Source organism: Cariama cristata, unplaced genomic scaffold, assembly GCF_000690535.1.
Source record: "Cariama cristata isolate BGI_N322 unplaced genomic scaffold, ASM69053v1 scaffold6657, whole genome shotgun sequence".
NCBI lineage: Eukaryota > Metazoa > Chordata > Aves > Cariamiformes > Cariamidae > Cariama > Cariama cristata.
The window spans coordinates 48354-66452 of record NW_009627005.1 but is presented as its reverse complement, the minus strand read 5'-3'; the positions used below and the strand labels follow the sequence as shown (position 1 = coordinate 66452).

Genomic DNA, 18099 nt, shown 5'->3' with positions numbered 1-18099 from the left:
TTCTTGCTAGTATTTGATGTCGGTGGGAGAAAAGAAAGGAACAGGCAAATGTTTTAGGACCCACAATAGCCAGAGTAAGGTGTATATCAAAATTAGATGAACGAGATTTACTCTTTGGAGGTATGTCTACAAAGTCAGCATTGAGCCAGAAAGCTTGATGAAGACTAAATCAAACATTCCCACTTCTAAAAACCAGGCATCTACAACATAGTTGTACATCTGCCTAAACTGATCCTAATTGCCCTGGGCCCACACAGCTCTTCTTACCAAGTCACTCTCGTCCTTCTTCCCACCTCTTTGATTTAATTGTAAATTTCTTAGGACACTGTACATCTTTTGCTGTCTTACCAGATTTATGTTGTAGCATCTCTCTAGGACCTGTTATATCACACACATAAAAAAACGTTTCCAGAATGCACGGTTCTGCACTTAGCAACTTTGCATCATTTTAGTGCTTTGGCTCTCTAGGATGCTATGATCATTTCAGGTGGTGCTAGGAAAAATACATACTTTTTGTCAGGAGTAAGTAGGACAAATGTCAAGGAGCCAGAAATCCTCAAAAATTGGCACGTTATCATGTGCTGTGGTATAAATAAGCTGCTGTAAGAGCAGAAGTGTGTGTCACATCTACTTTATGATTTCCTGCCATAATTCCATTTCTTCCTGCCCTCCCACACACAACTACTTTACACATCCCCAGCCTCCCCTCCACTAAAGTAAAGTTTCCTCCAGGGCTGTTTAACTGCATCAGGCTGACTTCCACTGTCAGACAGTTAAAAAACCCCCAACACCTTCATGCACTAGGCATCTTATAGTCATCCATACCCTGGATCTTTAACAAGGAACCAGCTGTGGCAGGCATATGAAGCACTCTCTTGCATTGCTTGTGCATAACCTCTGCAGGGACATGTGAACTAACCCCAAGGAACTGCCAGATAAGGCTCATGGTCTTTTCGCAAGTGATGGGCAGCAATGCTACTGCCCATCAGGCTGATGGAAATGCTTTTCTCAGAAAAACACAGAGCTTTGATGCTACTTTTCTCCAGTAGACTGAGGTTGGTGAGAACATCACTCACAAGCCAATGAAATGGTCAGTGGTTTCACCCTTTGTAAAGAATGCAAACAGGAAGGGAAAGACCATGGGGGGACCAGCTGGTCTGAAGGGAAAACAAGATATGCAGCAGGACCCTCTCCTCCTGCACAGGATATAAAGTCAGAAAAATATGAGGAAAAGAAACACACACCCCCAGTTTAATACTATTTTGCACATTTTTTTCTGAGGAGAAAATCAATGGTGACCTGCCCATGTCAGGCTGTAAAAACAGTCGGTATGAAGCATCAGATCTGGGCTACCCTCCACTGCACTCTTACGTCTCCCCCTGACTTGTTGACATAACCAAATCACCTAACCCTTTCCTACAAAGCAGGAGTTTACTGCAGCATTATGTCGAGTTTATTTGTACACAGAAAAGAGGAACTGAAAGCTCTGTGGAGACCAATACATAAAGTTCTCCATTAGAAAACTATTGGAAGTTACCCTCCAATTGACATATTATTACAGTTATGCACAAGCACACGTTACTGAAAGCAGTTATGCCACTGTAATCAATTTAGTGCTTTGGCACTGGTCCATTTGGAGTAGGAATGACCATGTAGCTTTTACTTGTTTTAGCCATAAAGTGATATAATTTTGTTCTTCTGAAAAGGACTGTTACTTTTGCTCCTTCCACAATATGCAATACCGGGGGTCAGCGAAAAAAATACTTATTTCAGCCCATCAAAGCCCTCTGAAACTATCAGGATTACCACAAGGGCAGAGGACACAAACATCACAAATTTTGGTCAGGATGATGGCTTGGCAATGTACCCAGCCTCAACAGTGGTGATTGCTCAGCAGGCAAAGGACGGCAGGGAATTACTGCTCCTGGGACTGCACAACCCCCATCCCTGCTACTGGGACCATAGGCTGTGCAGGATGGACCCACATCTGGTCACCAAATTTTTAAGATCCTTTCTCCCTCTCCAAAGCCTTAAGCACTGCTGAAGTTAACTGAAGTTGTTTCTAATTGTTTCTTAAATAAATGTGACATCAAAAAATTACTCTGTAGGTTCTCCCTCATCTATATTTACCCAGGCATAATACCAGCTGCCTACACAATTTTTGTCTTGCTAATGCACAGCAATAATCATAGATCCACCCACAGCCCATCTATTTTGGTAGAGTGCAGAAATAGACATTAAACCTATAAATGTCAGAGCATGCTTTCATTTTAGATGTTAGTATTATTTAAATTAGCACTTGAATGATGTTTCCACAATGTGATAGCTTTCCAAATGACAGTATATTGCACATGAAATGCACTGGCCCTGCTTTAAGCACCGTCAACCCATTAGGCCCATCTATAATTTGGTGCTTTTAGAAATGCAAACACATTGTAGAAGAGATGTGGTCTCTTTGTTTATGCCCAGAAGTCCCCAGGGAAATGCTGATGCCATAATTACCTGAGTATGGTTTCAACATTAGGCTCTGGTCGGGAGGTAAACATGCCTTGCGCTTGTTGTCCAGACGTATTTGAGAATAGATGTGTCTTGGTGGTTGGAACAGCGTGTTATCTTGGATGCATCCTCCGCATTTCAGAGCGAGCATGACATCCGAAAGCAATGCTGTTGGAGGGAGAAAGTGTTAACTGGGAAATGAAAAGTAGCAAATCATGTTTTCTGTGTGGCTCTGGGAAAAACAGAAGCAAATCCTTCATTTTTGTTCTGATCACGGAAAGCCCAGTAAGATTTAATGAAAAGAAAATCTGGGAAGAAGGACTGGTACTTTTAGACTTAGTGGATGTGGGGAAGCTTATTGCAAGGAAGCCTTATTTAAAAAAAATAAAAACGAGTAAGTACAGAATCAGACTGCAGTTAGACCAGATCAGTTCAATACTGGTTTCTAGAGACATAAAAATAAATCCTGCTCAACCAGAATGGTACAAAAGGAGACACCCAGGACCAGATTGCTGGGGACAATATGCCTGTTGTAGGGTGTAAAAGTGCTGCCATAGTTCTCTCACCCAGGAGCAGAGGCTACACACTGCAACTGAGGCATCTGTTTCTGAGAAGGCCGTATCTGCCATTTAGTAATTCCTCTCATTACAATAAATTCTTTGACCACAAACATGACATTTCATTACAAACAGTATGCAAATAGAGCATCATGGTTCATCAGGCAGGAGAATAAGTTAATTCTCCTCTCTAAAATAAGAACCCCAGCGCACCCTTCGCACGCTGTGCATAGCCCAGGAGCCCCGCAGCCCCGCCGCCATCTCACACACGAGCTGCGCATACAAAGCCAACACTGACACCTCGTGGGGAACGGTCAGGTACAAATGTAGTAACTACGATTTCTTCTGAAGCATCAACTTTAGCAGATCGATCACTAAAAAATTAAGGGAAATGGTTTTTGTAGTACTGGGGGGCGGGGGAGAAAAAAATTGTCCTTTACTGAGTGCTGGAGAGGATAGTGCAGATGGCCCAGCAGCTTCATGCTAAACTAGTCTTGTATCCTCCTGGAGAAGTACTGATGGGATGCTGACTGGCATTGGGGGCCTACAGCAGGGTTTTAGTTAGCATCAGGTGTACACTTTGAAGGAAATCTCCCACTCATCCCCACTTACTCTGATTTGGTTTGCGTCATAGCCCTGTCTCAGCACACAAAACTAAACTGGAAGACATCTTTCAGGAGCACAAACTGTGCAGGACAAATGGGTGCTCAGTCCACAGGACTGGACTTGACTCTGAAGGAAGGAGCCCCGAGATGCAGCACAGAAGCGATGTCCAGCCCTCCCAGAGCCATGCACAGACTGCTTTCCTGGATGTTTAGCAAGTTCAGGCTTTGCATGGTGTTATTGCAGCTGCTGCCAGGCTCCAGCTAGCCTGGATCTACTCTTCCCACTGTGCCCCTGAGTATCTCTGTTCCCCAGAACTAGGAGGGGCTGTGGACTCCCTCGAGGGTAGAGAGCCCTTACAGAGAGATCTGGATGGACTAGAGAGCTGGGCAATCACCAACCGTATGAAATTTAACAAGAACAAGTGCAGGATTCTCCACCTGGGATGAGTTTATACTTTTTAGACAAAAATGGCCATATACATCTAAATATCTGCAACTCCAAATACTAAGCATGCATGGATGATTGAAGTAATCATTCAGACAGATAACAGCATAGAGTACACACAGCCAGTGCAACTAGGTCTCTGTTTTGAAGTCAGATCTAGACGTATTTCCCACACTAAGTGACCTCTCTTAGTCCAGTGTTTTACAAGCACAAGCTCACTCAATACTTCTCCCCATGTGCATTCCAGTAGGTCATGATGTATGGCATTTATGTCATCTCTCAGCATGCACTCCAACCAAAAATAAAACCAACATATTAAAACATTCTAATTTTCTTTTATCAGAATGAAGTCTTGAATAAGTTGCAATTTGAGTACAGGAACAGTTTGGATAAGCTCCAAGAGAAGTTTTTCTGACGGTAAGACTATGAACGACAATTCCCTGTTCCCTTGTTAAAAAGTGATTGCTGAGCCAGAGTTCTGAAGAGAATAGTAAAGGAGTGAAAAACCTTCTCAACTCAAAGGCAACTCCAACACAACATTTTGGTACAAGAGCACCGTCAGCTCCTTCCTTTGGTCCAGAATTAAGGTCAACATTGAAATAAAACCAAACAACACACCAAGTACCAACCGATCCAGATTCCACTTCATTGCAAACCAGTCAGCACACAACCCATTAGCTGCTCAAGGCACACAGTAATCCCTGCTTTACTCCCCAGTTTTTTACTGTCACTGCCGAGGTTATTACGCTTTCAGAGAGAGTGAGCTAACATATTAAACTTTAAGCATATAAACTCTATCCCTTGCACACCAGATGTCTGGAGGAAGGTTATAGCTGAGCATTCAACACGCCTTTTTGGAAAAGAAAGTTAAATTTTGTTCTTTCTAGTCACTAGAAAGGCTGAGGAAGGCAAAGCATACGTTAAATGCATTCAATATGCTAACACTGACAGTAAAAGTCAAACTACAGAAACACAGAATCAATTACAATTCTTCAGATGGATGGTGTAGCCTGGCATAAAGCTTGACACGTTATGGCCTGCACATGCCTGTCAACACCCATCTATGACTACAAAGACTGAGCAGATAATCACTATTAACAGTGCCTGGGGTTATTCACCTCAACACACAAAAGGCTATTCACACTAATACCTATGTAGCTTTAGGTTTAGATTACGTGTCCAAATGTAGATCCTTGGGATCATACCAGTAATATCAAATTATTGGACTAAACTGCTGAAATTCTTTCTTATGTTACGAATCGTTCAGCTTTCTTGTAGTAATAATAAACAAAGAAGTGTCATGTTAAACAGGGCATAATCAAACCACTTAAGATTAGCTAGATTTATGATTTCAAGTCAGGTCTTAAACTGGAATATGCCATTTATCAGGAGACTAATTTTCTTCAGTAAAATCTAATGCTTTTTTAGAGAAAAAGTGAACAAAATGCAACTTAAAGGCACTTTAAATATTCTTCTTTTTAGGAGAGAAATAAACACTCTCCTTTTTAGGAGAGGGAAAAAAACCCAAAACCAAACAAACTCACACTTTCTGGCCACGTTTTCCATCCATAAAAGATGTGAATACTAGAGAGTTCCCTATGTTAGCCTTCCTTACCAGACTGACCTATTTCAACTGTATTCCTGGCAAGTAGTACTCTTCATTTATGGGCTAATTTCCTAGCTAAAAGGATGGATGTCTTCCCAGACTTGTAAAAAAGCCCTCTGCCAGCAAAAACCAGTCTAAGTTAGCTGTTCCTGAAAACAGCAGATACTTTTTCCTCCCCAGTTAGTTCTCCGCAAGTTGACTGCAAAAACTAAGAGTGCTGTTGTGCCTAGCTCAGACAGAACAATAGCTTTATTCTGAAAACTTTTTTTCCAAACAGAAAACCAAAATATAGGAATGAAAGAGCAATTTATCCAAACCCAGGAACTGTCCCTTCTCCCAAGCAAATATCCTTGCAGCTCTGTGTCTGGCCCACTGCACCTTAAGACTTCCCTCTTCACAGTTGCACAAATTGCAATGAGAACAGAATAGCTGTAAAGCTATCTATACGATAGGCAGGGAGAGACAAACAGATGGACACAAACACACATCATTCAGTCTTCTAGATAATGCTTGTTATTCATCTGAGGATGGTCTGGAGGACACCTGCTTGAGTGCAGACTTCAAGCTAGACACCCTAGAGATACCCAGTTACAAGGCACGTGTGTTCAGAATACAAATGCTAATCACAAATGTCCTAATGTCATCAGGCACTTACCTCATTGTGGTTTTACTTTTGTAGTTTATTCCTACTTGTTGCTGTGGTGTCCTCCTTCTCCTCCCAAGCTAGATGCACAGTGTAGAGTTCATCAAATTACTGTTCTCAACATGTACGCATACTAAATGAACTGCTATAGAAGAAAAATACCTTTTAATCATTTCATCCTCAGTTAAGAACAATGCAAGACTATTTTTTCTGATAAGAATTTCTATCCTTTCCGCATCCTTCTACAAATCCTGTAGTTTTTTTTTCTCCGCAACTAGAAACTAAATCCAGATCCTTTTCATCTCTCATGTAAACAGAGTAAGATTGGTACCTTAAGCGTAGAAAAATAAAACTAGCCAGAGGCCAATGGGAAATGCAGCAATGACATTTATTGGAATTTCTCCAGGCATTACATGAAAAATTTTATAAATGAAACAGAGGATAAAGCACATTTCAGTGCATTTAAAAAAAAAAAAAAGTATCTGAATAACCTTGATTCTTTGTAATATACGCTACTGCAGTTCCTGGGATTGGTTTTGTATGTATACATCAGCTAAAATTTACTCTGAACAAAATTGCAAAGACTGCCTTTTCACTTGGCATTTTCCCATCTACTACAATACAATATTCCTGAAATTTCTAGACAGATTCCACATAATTTTTATACACAGTGTTAAGACCTTTCACCTCAACTGTAAAAAGAAAGACTGTTAAGTAAATCAGTATCTTTAATCAAATAAAACATCATGGAAGTTAAAAAAAAACAAAAAAACCCCAGGAGACCCCAAGCCCCTACGTTCCACAGCAGCGTGCAGCAAATCAGCATTGTTGTTCCTCACTTTTACATTAACATAAAGCATAATACTTAGAAAGCAGTGATATTCAATCCTTGCTTTCTAAAGTGAATAATCTTATACATAAAGACACTGCTGGATTTGGCACTTTGCTTAATTGTTTTTCTTACTAAAAAGAATAAGTGTTTCCTGAAATACAGTATAAATGGTAAGAGATAACATGAGCCACTGTAATACTCAATTAACGGTTCAGACATGCATTCCAAAATACGTGTCTATTACACATTTGTCTAAGCCTTCTCAAAAATTCCACTCAAAAACATTTTCAAATCTATATGCATCTTTTTATACCTTTATAAACATATTTTCTCCCTCAAAATTATCAGAGTTTACCTCATCTTCTGCCCAGAACACAGAAATTCATGACTTTTGTTTTAAAAAGAAGACCACAAAGCAGTATTAAAACAGGAATAACCTGGAAAGCATTATTAAAACTGCACCTGTACTTCAGGATCCCTTTTGAAATGTATATCCACTGTGTATGTGAAAACTGAAAGGTACATAGTATTTGAAACTTGCTTGGTCCTCTTTCACGCACTTATGCTCAACTTCCTGCAACCTGCCTCAATTTTCTCTTCAAATAACATTTAAGAACAGCTTTCTGGCTCCCACCAGGATAAGACAAGGCTTCTTGCAGTATTTCTTTGGTTAAATGAGAACCCCTTACATGCCTAACTCTTATGACAGCAAGTCTCCCACAGAAAATTAACATCAGAATAAATACCATCCCACAGCCTTGCTTCCCTCCTCCTGTCATCATGACCAACTCCAGGACAGGTGGAAGCAAACAGGCTGGGAAAGAAGTAGCAGTCACTGTTAGCTCTTGCCTTTACAAGTTCTGCAAGTGTGTATAGATACATATTAGCTCTGAGTTACGGAGGCGGAGATATGACATGATGCTTTTTGTTTCCAGTTCCAACATGCATGTGGAATTACATCAGTGACCAGTACAGCCCAGGCAGCGGATGGCACCAGAGCTCTTTCTGTACAAACCAAGTCATGATACTTGTTCTCCTTATTGGTCTGTGTACACAATGTCAGTAGAATTAAAAGAGAGGCACACATGAGCTCACACAGGTTTTCCACAAAAGATGTGAAACATGCTGCTCTTTGGAGGGAAAAATTACATTCTTTTTTTTTTTTTTCTTCAAGTATTATTCAACACATATTTATAAAGACACACTATCCTCATTTCACCACAAGACAAGCACATCCAGAGTGAATTTGTAGATCACCATTATCTTGGCTTTGACTACCGAAATTTCACTTTTCCTTTAGGTCAACTCTAAATATACATCTACTCATCATAATTACATGTGAGAATCCTTTATTTCCCCCTTGTGATTTATTTACATAACCATAAAAAATTAATAGCCTGAATTTGCATACTGACATTTGAAGGCCCATCAGTAGCTATGAGTGTCCCAGCACTAGTTTTGGATAATACCGTTGTCTATTGCTAAGTCCTTTGAAAGCAGCATGCTCATCTTCTCTTTCCCTTTTTTTCTTTTTTTGAAGAAATGCTGCCTATAAAACCCTGTTTTATGGCTTACTCCTTATTTTATTTTATTATTTGGATTGTAGTTTACTTCCTTCAGGAGCAGTTCACAGTCAGACAACGCTTCTGCTGGCAAATACTTCATTATCTGCTCAAGAGTCTTTTGATATGTTATCTTCTCCTGTTCCAGGGACTGAATTACAGTCTTCATTTTGTTCTCTCGAGTCAAAATAGTCTCCAGGTTGGATTCCAGGCTCTGAATTTTAGCATGAGCAACCTGCAAACAGTAACATTATAATAAATTGAGACATTCTGAATAACTTTTTTTATATTATGATATGCTATATGTTAAGAACTTAATTACATAGATGTTTCTAAAAGACATCTGCATAGGCAGATGATACAAGTAATGCCTCCTGTGCATCATACACAGAATCTCCTTATAGTGACCAGATCAATCTGAAGGATTTCTGAAAGCTTCACAGAGGGAAGGAGACATGCAAGTTGCGGCAAGGAAGGGACAGTTGAGAGTAACAAGGAACTGGAGCTGCAGCAAGCAAAAAGGAAATCAGCAGCTGGAGTAGCACTGGAAGAGACAACTGGTCTGACAGTGATGGAGTAGTGGGAACCCTATGTAGTAAAATAAATCAGCAGAATGGAGTGGGAAAGAGAACCTCAACCTTAAGTCTAGAAGTAGACAGTGTTCCCTATTCTCCAATAAAAGACCTACAGCATCCTCTGGGGGAAAAAACCCTACTGACTAGAAATCAGAAATCCTGGACCTCAGCAGTAGCAAATGTCTCTCTGTGGGAAGTGGGGGAATTCTGACCATTCCTAGGAAAGAGCCCAAGCTGAGGAATGAAGAAGCTATGCAAACAGATGAAGATGTTAAGGAACTGAGGAAGATGCAATACAGTATGGCATTCTGGAAGAATAGAAGAGCTTTGATAGAGCCTTTCAAATCAGTCACTCATAATTATTCTATGCCCTTGGTGCATTTTCAGAGCAGCAGTAAAAGCCCGGGTAGCAGTAAATAAATAAATAAAAAATAGTAACAGCAAAAAAAGCAAGTGAACCCTGTTTTCAATATCAAAAGAACACAGCATAGCACCCTTAGCCCATAAACACAAAAATAATGAGGACTTGATCTTTCCTTTTTTCCCCTGTTTCTATTTTCAGGTTTCAGAAGCTGAAGGTGCTCTCTGAGCTCTTCCCAATGCTTGTTTAAATTAACAAATATAACAAGAAATGGCCTGGTGATGCAAAAAGAAGACCGTGTATTCAGGAAAATGCAAGACAATACATATTGAAACCTGAAACAAGTCTTGGCCAGGCTATTGGAGAAAGGGTGAATAGCACAGGAGGAAGAGGAGATGTTTTTAAAGCATGACTTTATCAGGCAAAGTCTGGTGGGAACTTGGCTGTATTCAAGTCTGCTAGGAGAGACCACCTTTCAGAAGTAGGACTATGAGCTTCAGCTGAAGAAAACATAACAATACTGTTGACAGAACTGCTCAACTGCATATGGTCTTGCAGTTAGGAGACTTCTCATGTATATTTAAAAAAAGACACTTTCTCCTCTATTGTCTGAATCACAGAAATGACCTCTCCATGAGTTCGCAGTCTTAAGTCATTTACCTGTAGCTTCTCCAACAAATCCATGTTTTGTCTCTTCAGATGACTGTTTGCCCTCTCCAGCTTCTCCAGGGGTTCACCTTCGTCACACGGATTCACATTTTCCTGCAGTTCATCCTGAAGAACGTGGTACTCTACTTCGTAGGCGTGGAGCTGTTTTGAAATATCCATCTCAAACACCTGCCATGAGAGAAAAAACAATTTTTAACTACAATAGAAAGCACTTACTCCACATTAATGTTTGGCTAAGAGGCAACTCTGCTTTATTAACTTAATGTATTTTCCTGTTCCTCTCAAGAAGGGGAAGTCTACATTAAGAGCATTTTAGTATCTAAAGTTCTTATTGTAGCCATAATAAATCATAGACTTTAAAATAAATCAGATCATTGCTTTTAGAATTACCAAATACCACCTTTTACTATGAGATGTATCAGCCAAAAAGTCTTATTTAATCCAAGAATTTTATAATATGACCAAGTCTTATCATCTCTTGCTCAGGAATATTAAGAAGTTCAACAAGGTAATTTTTAAATTCATGTCTCACCAGCTTGTGACAGGAGCAGGATTACACAATGAGGAAGAATAATCCAGGAGTCGTGAGTTCTCCACCCTCAAAACTGGATCTCTTGACTCCAAGTGCCCATTTATAGACTTTTATAAAAACACTGATCATGGTTACAGTTTCCATATGCTTTGTCTCTGTGTGGAGATACGCTATTTTCTTATTGAGATGCTTCGGTGAGAAAGCATTGTGAAGATTATGGTACTGACCATCTCATGGTGATGGGACCATATGACCCTTATCTGTTTATACATTTAGCCGCAGCCTCTCAGCTGCTGAAAGTTCTGATAGTTTAGACTAAGAAGGGAAGGACGCCTACAGTGACATTAGTTCTGTTCCTTGTTCTAGAGATCACAAACATTACACCAACAGAAGACATACACAGATCCCCCAACAAAACAAGTTCTGCATTACGTTCACTGTTCTCCAGGTAATTCAAATGAGGTAAACTATAAATTACATATGGTGTTCAAGTTGGGCAAGTGCCATTTTCCTCTATGTAGCTACCCAGTCAATTCTTCATCTGTGTATTATAATCCTGTATAATGTCTACATTTTTCTTTCATTATCCACTGTAAGAGGAAGATCCCGGGAACTACAATGCTGAGACAGCCAAACAACTCCACCTAGGTAGGAGCAACACAATATAGTCATCCCACACATGAACGCAGATCCAGAAGGCTGCTCAGCACGAGACCATTCCACAGGCAAGCAGGCGACCTTGCCCTCAGAGCTGAGTTGACCTGCGTATAACCACATCCACCTCTGCTCAGGCAACGTAACCCATTCTTTACTCAATCAGACATGGCTTTGCACAAAGCTACTTCTACCATGCTCGCCACAGCATGATTGCTCTGCAATCTGTGAAGACCACAGGACATAGATTTAATTTCTAATAGTATCAAAAATGTTGAATTACCATCTCTATCATTGCCAGAATCAGTGAGTTGTGAAGACAGACACTAAAGTGCCTGACACGGACTTAGCATGGCAATCACAATCAGTGCAATGAGGAAATGAAGATTTACATGTTATCTAAAGATGATTTCTTAACTGCTAGCACCTGAAACATTCAAACATTAACCAAGCCATAGGAATGCATCAGCGCTAACTGCACTTCTGCATATGGAGATGGTTTTCTAGTGCTCTCCTGTTATCTCTGAACTGTCACCTGAAAGGGGAAAAGTGTTCACAAGTTCACAGTTAAGGTACTAGACTGAAGCTCATTTTCAATTTGCAGCTTCAATGCAGAGGAAGATGATGTAGACAGACAAAGATTCCAGCCACTGACAGTATTTCACAAGAAGCTTTTCCTGTATCAGCATCAGTAATTCTTTATTTCTCTTCTATTTTCACCCTTTGCCATGAAGTTGCAATGATACTGATGAAATAACACTCCTCCTTTCCCTTATCCAAGAAAGGTAGGGATCAGTCCCAAGGGGCTTCTACCTCTGGCACCAAGCACCTGCCAAATGTTATCCCTCCAAGGACAGGGTTAAGGTGAGAAGGGGAAGTTGCATGAGGGCACCATAAAAGTGATCTCCAGAAGGATAGAAGCCACCCCCGCAACAGAAGAGCAAAAGTTTGCTTGACCTTGATTTTAATACAGATCATGAAAACAGGGCCTCACCAACCTCCTAACATGTAGGATTTTAAGTTGGAGGTGTCATAAAAGTTCCTACAGGGGTAGCTGGCTCTGTGCAGCCAGTTCAAAGGATCCAGAGGAGAAGTTGCTGTGACGCTGCCTCTTCCCATCAGGGCATGTTGTGCTTCCCGTCACAAACTGCTGGACTGCTCACCCGCTAGCAGGGAGCAACAGCTGGGTTTAGGCTTGGAAAATAGGGTACTTTTACCCTTCTGATGGTGACGTGAAATTTATAAACAAAGTCATGTTTTCCCAATAGCTGGGGCACAAAAAAACCTTTGTACTAGAGCTTGAGGTAGCAACTTGCTAAAATTTGCAAAACAAAACCCATTTTATTCAAAACTTGCATCTTAGTTCTATACAAATTACCGGGAAGATGACTCCTTTGCATTTCAAACCAAAAGGCACATACTGAGAAAACTTTTACATATACCTTAGGTACGATTCTTTTAAAGTAAACTAAAAGAGGGGGGAAAAAAGTAGAGAGAAAAACAACTTTACCTGAGTAATAATTTTTTCCATTTGAGGCTGAGTCATATCTGGAACAATGGTTTTCAGAAAATCAACAGTGTTCTCAAAACTCTCACATCCCATTATAGATGTTTCTTGACTGCTAAGTAGGCTCAATGCTACTTTAAATATGACTTCTGTTCCTTGAAGGAAAATAATGTCTAAAAAAGAAAATCATTAAAACATCTTGAAAACAAGAGCTAAACTCAATGGATAAATATATATATATATACACATTATATATATATATATGGGCTGGGATGTTTTTCTCTGTAATCAATCATACTGAAGATTTACTCACTTCAGAAGTGCAATCTGTCTTATTTCAACCTGAGGTTAAAGCATATAAAAGCATTTTCTGTCATCTTAGAGATGAGACAGCATTAAAGAAAACACTGCATGCTTGTTATGTCTCTAACAGTTACCTGCAATAAGCATTTCATTACTGTCTACTGTAGACTATAGACTGTTAACCAACTGCTAACTGTTTTAAGCGCATCTATGACTGAAAAGTAATTGAGAAGCGGATCACAGCACAACGTACTGACATTTTACTGTTTTCTACAGGCAGAAGCTAGTCCTCAAAAGCAATCATGTAGATTCCATAATCAATCATATTATTTTCAAAATCCCTAGTAGTGATCATATTGGCTATAATTTAAGCCCCAAACCCTTCCTTTGAGGTATAATTAGGTGGATGTGAGGGGAAAGTCCAGGCTCTGCAGAAGTGAGTAGACATGGACTGCACAGAAACTGGAAACTTGATCACAGTAACTAGAAACTCGGTCTCAGTAACCAGTGGTGGATTTGCATTTACTGAGATGAACGCAGCCCACGAGCAGTTTAAATAAGCCTCCTGTGCTGTTGGCTCTGTCACACCACCAAGAGCAGGGCTTTGCAACTGAACAAACTCAACTTCTGAGACACTGAGAGGTCATCCCTAGCCTCAATCCAGTATCACAGGGTAGCACCAGGACACTGGTGAGGCAGTCATCTCACTCATACAAAGTTCCTAAAAGTCTCCCTTCCCAAGTCTATGATGCACATGCAAGTAGCATAAATGTAAGAATTTAATTTGTGAAGGGTAGACATTAACCATCTGTTCCCGGTATGTGACAATGGCCCATAAGACAATGAAGATGCAGGAATCCAAAGCATTAGGAAGTAAAACAACATAGTGACTTTTGAGTTTTAAAATGGGAACATGCTTTGCTCGGCTTATTTACAGAGAAATGAACACTGACCCTCCCGACCCTTAAAAAGTTCCTTCTCCAAATTCAAAGCCTACTGAAGATTAAAAAAAACAAAAAAAAAGAACAATTTAGCCTTAAAAAACAAATCAAAAAGGAAAAAAAAAAAAAAGAAACGCCTGAATGTCCCAGAATTCAATAATCCCACTGGGAAAGAGATGTACCAATCATGTGAATACCACTGAGAAATAGATACACCAATCATTTGTTTACCCAAAGAGCAGTCAGAAAAAGGAAAAAAACCTCTGTAATAGAGAAATCACTAGGTCAAAAAAAACATGAAAACCAAAACCAACCAAAAAAACCTCTCTTCCCCTCCAAACCACCACACCAAACAAGTTAAAAACCTAACACATTCCAGTAATAAAACATGAGACAAGTCAGGTTAAATTTCTTAAGAAAAGACAAAAGGTGCTGTATAAAAACAGAAAAATCAAATGGGTAAAAAGTCTACTTTAAGGGAAAGTACGTGACATATGCTCCTGGCTTCTTGGTGCATATCTGAGTACAGCAAGTTTTACATTAATAAATAAATGAACTAAAAAAAAAAAGCTGCATTACTGGAAATCTGATTAAGCTGGCACTTCGTATGGATAATAAAAGAATACAAACCCAAGTACTTGACATGCTGATACTGTAAACACTACAAGGCACAATCCATACTTATGCTTCTGTACTAGATGTTATCTGAAGAGGAGCCTATCATGAAAAAACTATGTAAACGGAGCCAGAGGCAGACTAAGACTAGGAAACTTCAATATATACATGAATACTGAAACAGCCTTTAAGTTCAAGTTTACTTGAATTTTTGTTAGAAAGCATTTTAGAATTAGTTATTCAGAAACACTTTCTTGAAAACCAATGCATTCTCTTTTTTCAATTTGCAAGTTCAACAAGAACAACTTTTCTATAGATGTAAACTGAATGCTTGATGCATAAAATACATTTGCAACAACAAACTTCCTGCTGTTCACACTTCAGAAGACTCTTGACTAACAACAGCAGACATACTTAATTGCTCAAGTCTCATGTTTCAAAGAATTTCAGTTTTTCTCTCTGAAAAGGAGCTGACATCCCACTATGAAGAGCGTTGCTACTTGCCACCCACAACAGTCACCCCAAACGTCCACAGTATGTAGAAAACTACTCCCTGAGAGTTTCAAAACACAATGGACAACATTGTTCTGTTTATTATTGCAACAGAATAAACTTTCTTACCAAATACTCTGGCTACAAATCCTAATGGAAACTGAGATGCGAACAGTGTAAGAAACCACGGTGCAGCATAAAGGCTGGGACTGATTTCATTTTCTTCAAGATGATTATATAGGTCTCTGTGATAATCATGAAGAAGCCTTGAGAGCTGATACATCTGAATCTACAGTGCACGAGGGGGTTGGGAGGGAAGGAAGTAGAGAAAGAAAAGTTCAGCTTTACTCAGTTTTCCAAGCCATTCATATTTCACTCAAGGGAAATTAACTCCAGTACAGATGGCACTGCAAAATGAAGCTTAATTGTTGCTTAGGGCCTCAAGTGATATCTGCTCACATATAAACAACCCACCCCTAATGAATTAAAACCAACACAGTAGTCAATAACAAAGAACAGTTTGAACCTGATTATTAATGAAGTACCATTTCAGATTCACAGGCTTAAGGTAACAAGAGACTATATTGATTTGACTCTGTCAACAAACCAGAAATTCTAGTCTCACAGCAATGAAAGCAGAAATACCTCTTCCAAGATGCCAAAACTGTCCATTACAGAGTTGAAATATTTCTGGCTAAATTTACACATTTCAGCTTTCATCCTTTGAACCTTGGCCATACTTTTTCTGCATTTAAAACTCCTATGCTACAATCATCACTTTAGACAGCTTCTGTATCCACAGAGTATGTTAGATATGATGGGTCAACAGAGGTGTACCACATACTTATTTCCCAGCACACCTCCCACATGTCAGTGGTCCAGAGAAATTTAAGATACTGATGCAAAAAAATGCTGCTATACAACCTGTAAAAGGTTGTAAAGCAAAGTGGTTAAAAGTCGCTATTCATTGCTAAAAATATCACTCTGTGCAAATTATTTCCTTGCAATTTTGATAGTCTATATACCACAGTAAGTCGCCCATAGCACAGAGTGATGCTTCTCTCAGAAAGCAGAAGATGAGAAGCAGACATATATTGATCAGCTGTCAGGTCCAATTCTGCTGTCAACAGTGCCTTATGCTATCCTCAATAAGAAAATGACTTATTGGATCCAGCTACTTTCCTACTTTTACTGGTCATGATTCTTCCCTACCAAAAACTGACTGCACTTGAAACTGTCTATTGGTCAGCCGCATCCACAGGCAGAGAGATCACTTCTCATTCAGGCAAATTAGCTAAACTTGTGCATGTATTTCAGTCTTTGCTTTAATTGTCAAAGATACTAATTAAGCACAGTCTGGACAGTTTTAATATAAAACACGTTTACATGTGAAACTAGAATAGTATCACAGACGCAGTAAACCAATTGGATGAGTTCATTATGAACTAAGAATCTAGATTACTACATTTTCCAGACAACAATTAAAAATAAGTCAAGTAAGTTCTCACTATCCTAAAGAAACACCCAACATTTTTCTTCTACAGGACAGAAGCTAATTCTGCATATAAGCTTACTTGTGTTTCTGTTTGCAAGTGCTCTACTCCTGTTAAAAACCAAAACAAAGAGTTAGGCTTTAGTGAGATCTTCTAAATCATCTTCAATAGTCTAGTTTGGCTTGAGCAGACAAAACTTGTACTTTTTTCCAGAACAGGGTAACTGCCTAGGAGCAAACTGTGGGGAATGAGAGGTCATTTCATTCAAAGGACAAACAGTAATACAAGTGGTAAACCTTCTCAAACTTAAAAAGTGTTCTTCCTAGGAACTTCTGACACTAAAAGTTTCAGACTCATTTAAATCAAAAGGTGAAATCCTGGACATCTGAATGCTCTCAAATCATCAGACATTACTGAAAGTCTACAACTGCAGTATGACATACAAACACTAAGAAAGCATCTTCTAGGGGGAAAAAAAAAAATCCCGCAACCATGCATTTATCACTCTTTGATGCCCACTGGTTCAAAACATATGTGAGGGGGGTGGGGGAATGGGACAGGGAAGAGGCAAAACGATGGTCTTTATGGCTGTTCACCCTTAATTCATCACAGCAAACTTGTTATAGCACACTTACACAATAAAACACTCCTCTATCATTTTTAGAATAAGCACATACAATTTCTTTAACTACAATCTATTCTATTCTTCTGGACATTTGCCAAATAAGCACCTAAAGTGACTGGTCATGAAAAGCAGACTGAAACTTCCCCTTAAGTTTTTACTTAATTATTAGTGTTTGCTATGCAAGGAGCATGGGGAGGGGAGAAAAAAAAAAAAAGGAAAGATAAAAAGAGACTTTTGTACCTGCCTCTTAGTTTACTTTTTCTCCACTGTGGATTACAAGCTCTAACTCAGCAGTGGTATACCCCTTTATAATATTACAGGCCCATAGCATATAGTTATTTAAGTCAGTGGACAGTTGCATCTCAAGGTGAAAGATTTCTTGAACTTTGAACCCTGGAGTTTATACACATCTGAAAGGTTTTCTGTTTCTTTCCTAAGCAGCCTTGCGTATCTATAGCTAGCTGTTAAAAGACTAATATTGCAGAGCATGCATCTTTCTTAAGCAAACTAAACATTTAAAAATTTGTCTGTTTTCTCTCTGTGTTGAGGGTTGCGAGGTAGAGGATGATGAGAGAAAATAGGCGCA

General features: G+C 39.4%; 1 protein-coding gene across 1 annotated transcript in view; it reads right to left on the bottom strand.

Annotated features, from left to right (window-relative positions):
- Nucleotides 1–8649: 8649 nt before the first annotated feature.
- Nucleotides 8650–18099, bottom strand: part of TBC1D4 (TBC1 domain family, member 4) — a 52443-nt gene continuing 42993 nt past the window's right edge. Inside the window, 4 exon segments of the mRNA XM_009704274.1 lie at nucleotides 8650–8981; nucleotides 10343–10519; nucleotides 13048–13217; nucleotides 15525–15684. Of these exon segments, the coding sequence (XP_009702576.1) occupies nucleotides 8763–8981; nucleotides 10343–10519; nucleotides 13048–13217; nucleotides 15525–15684 (726 nt within the window). The 3' untranslated portion in view covers nucleotides 8650–8762.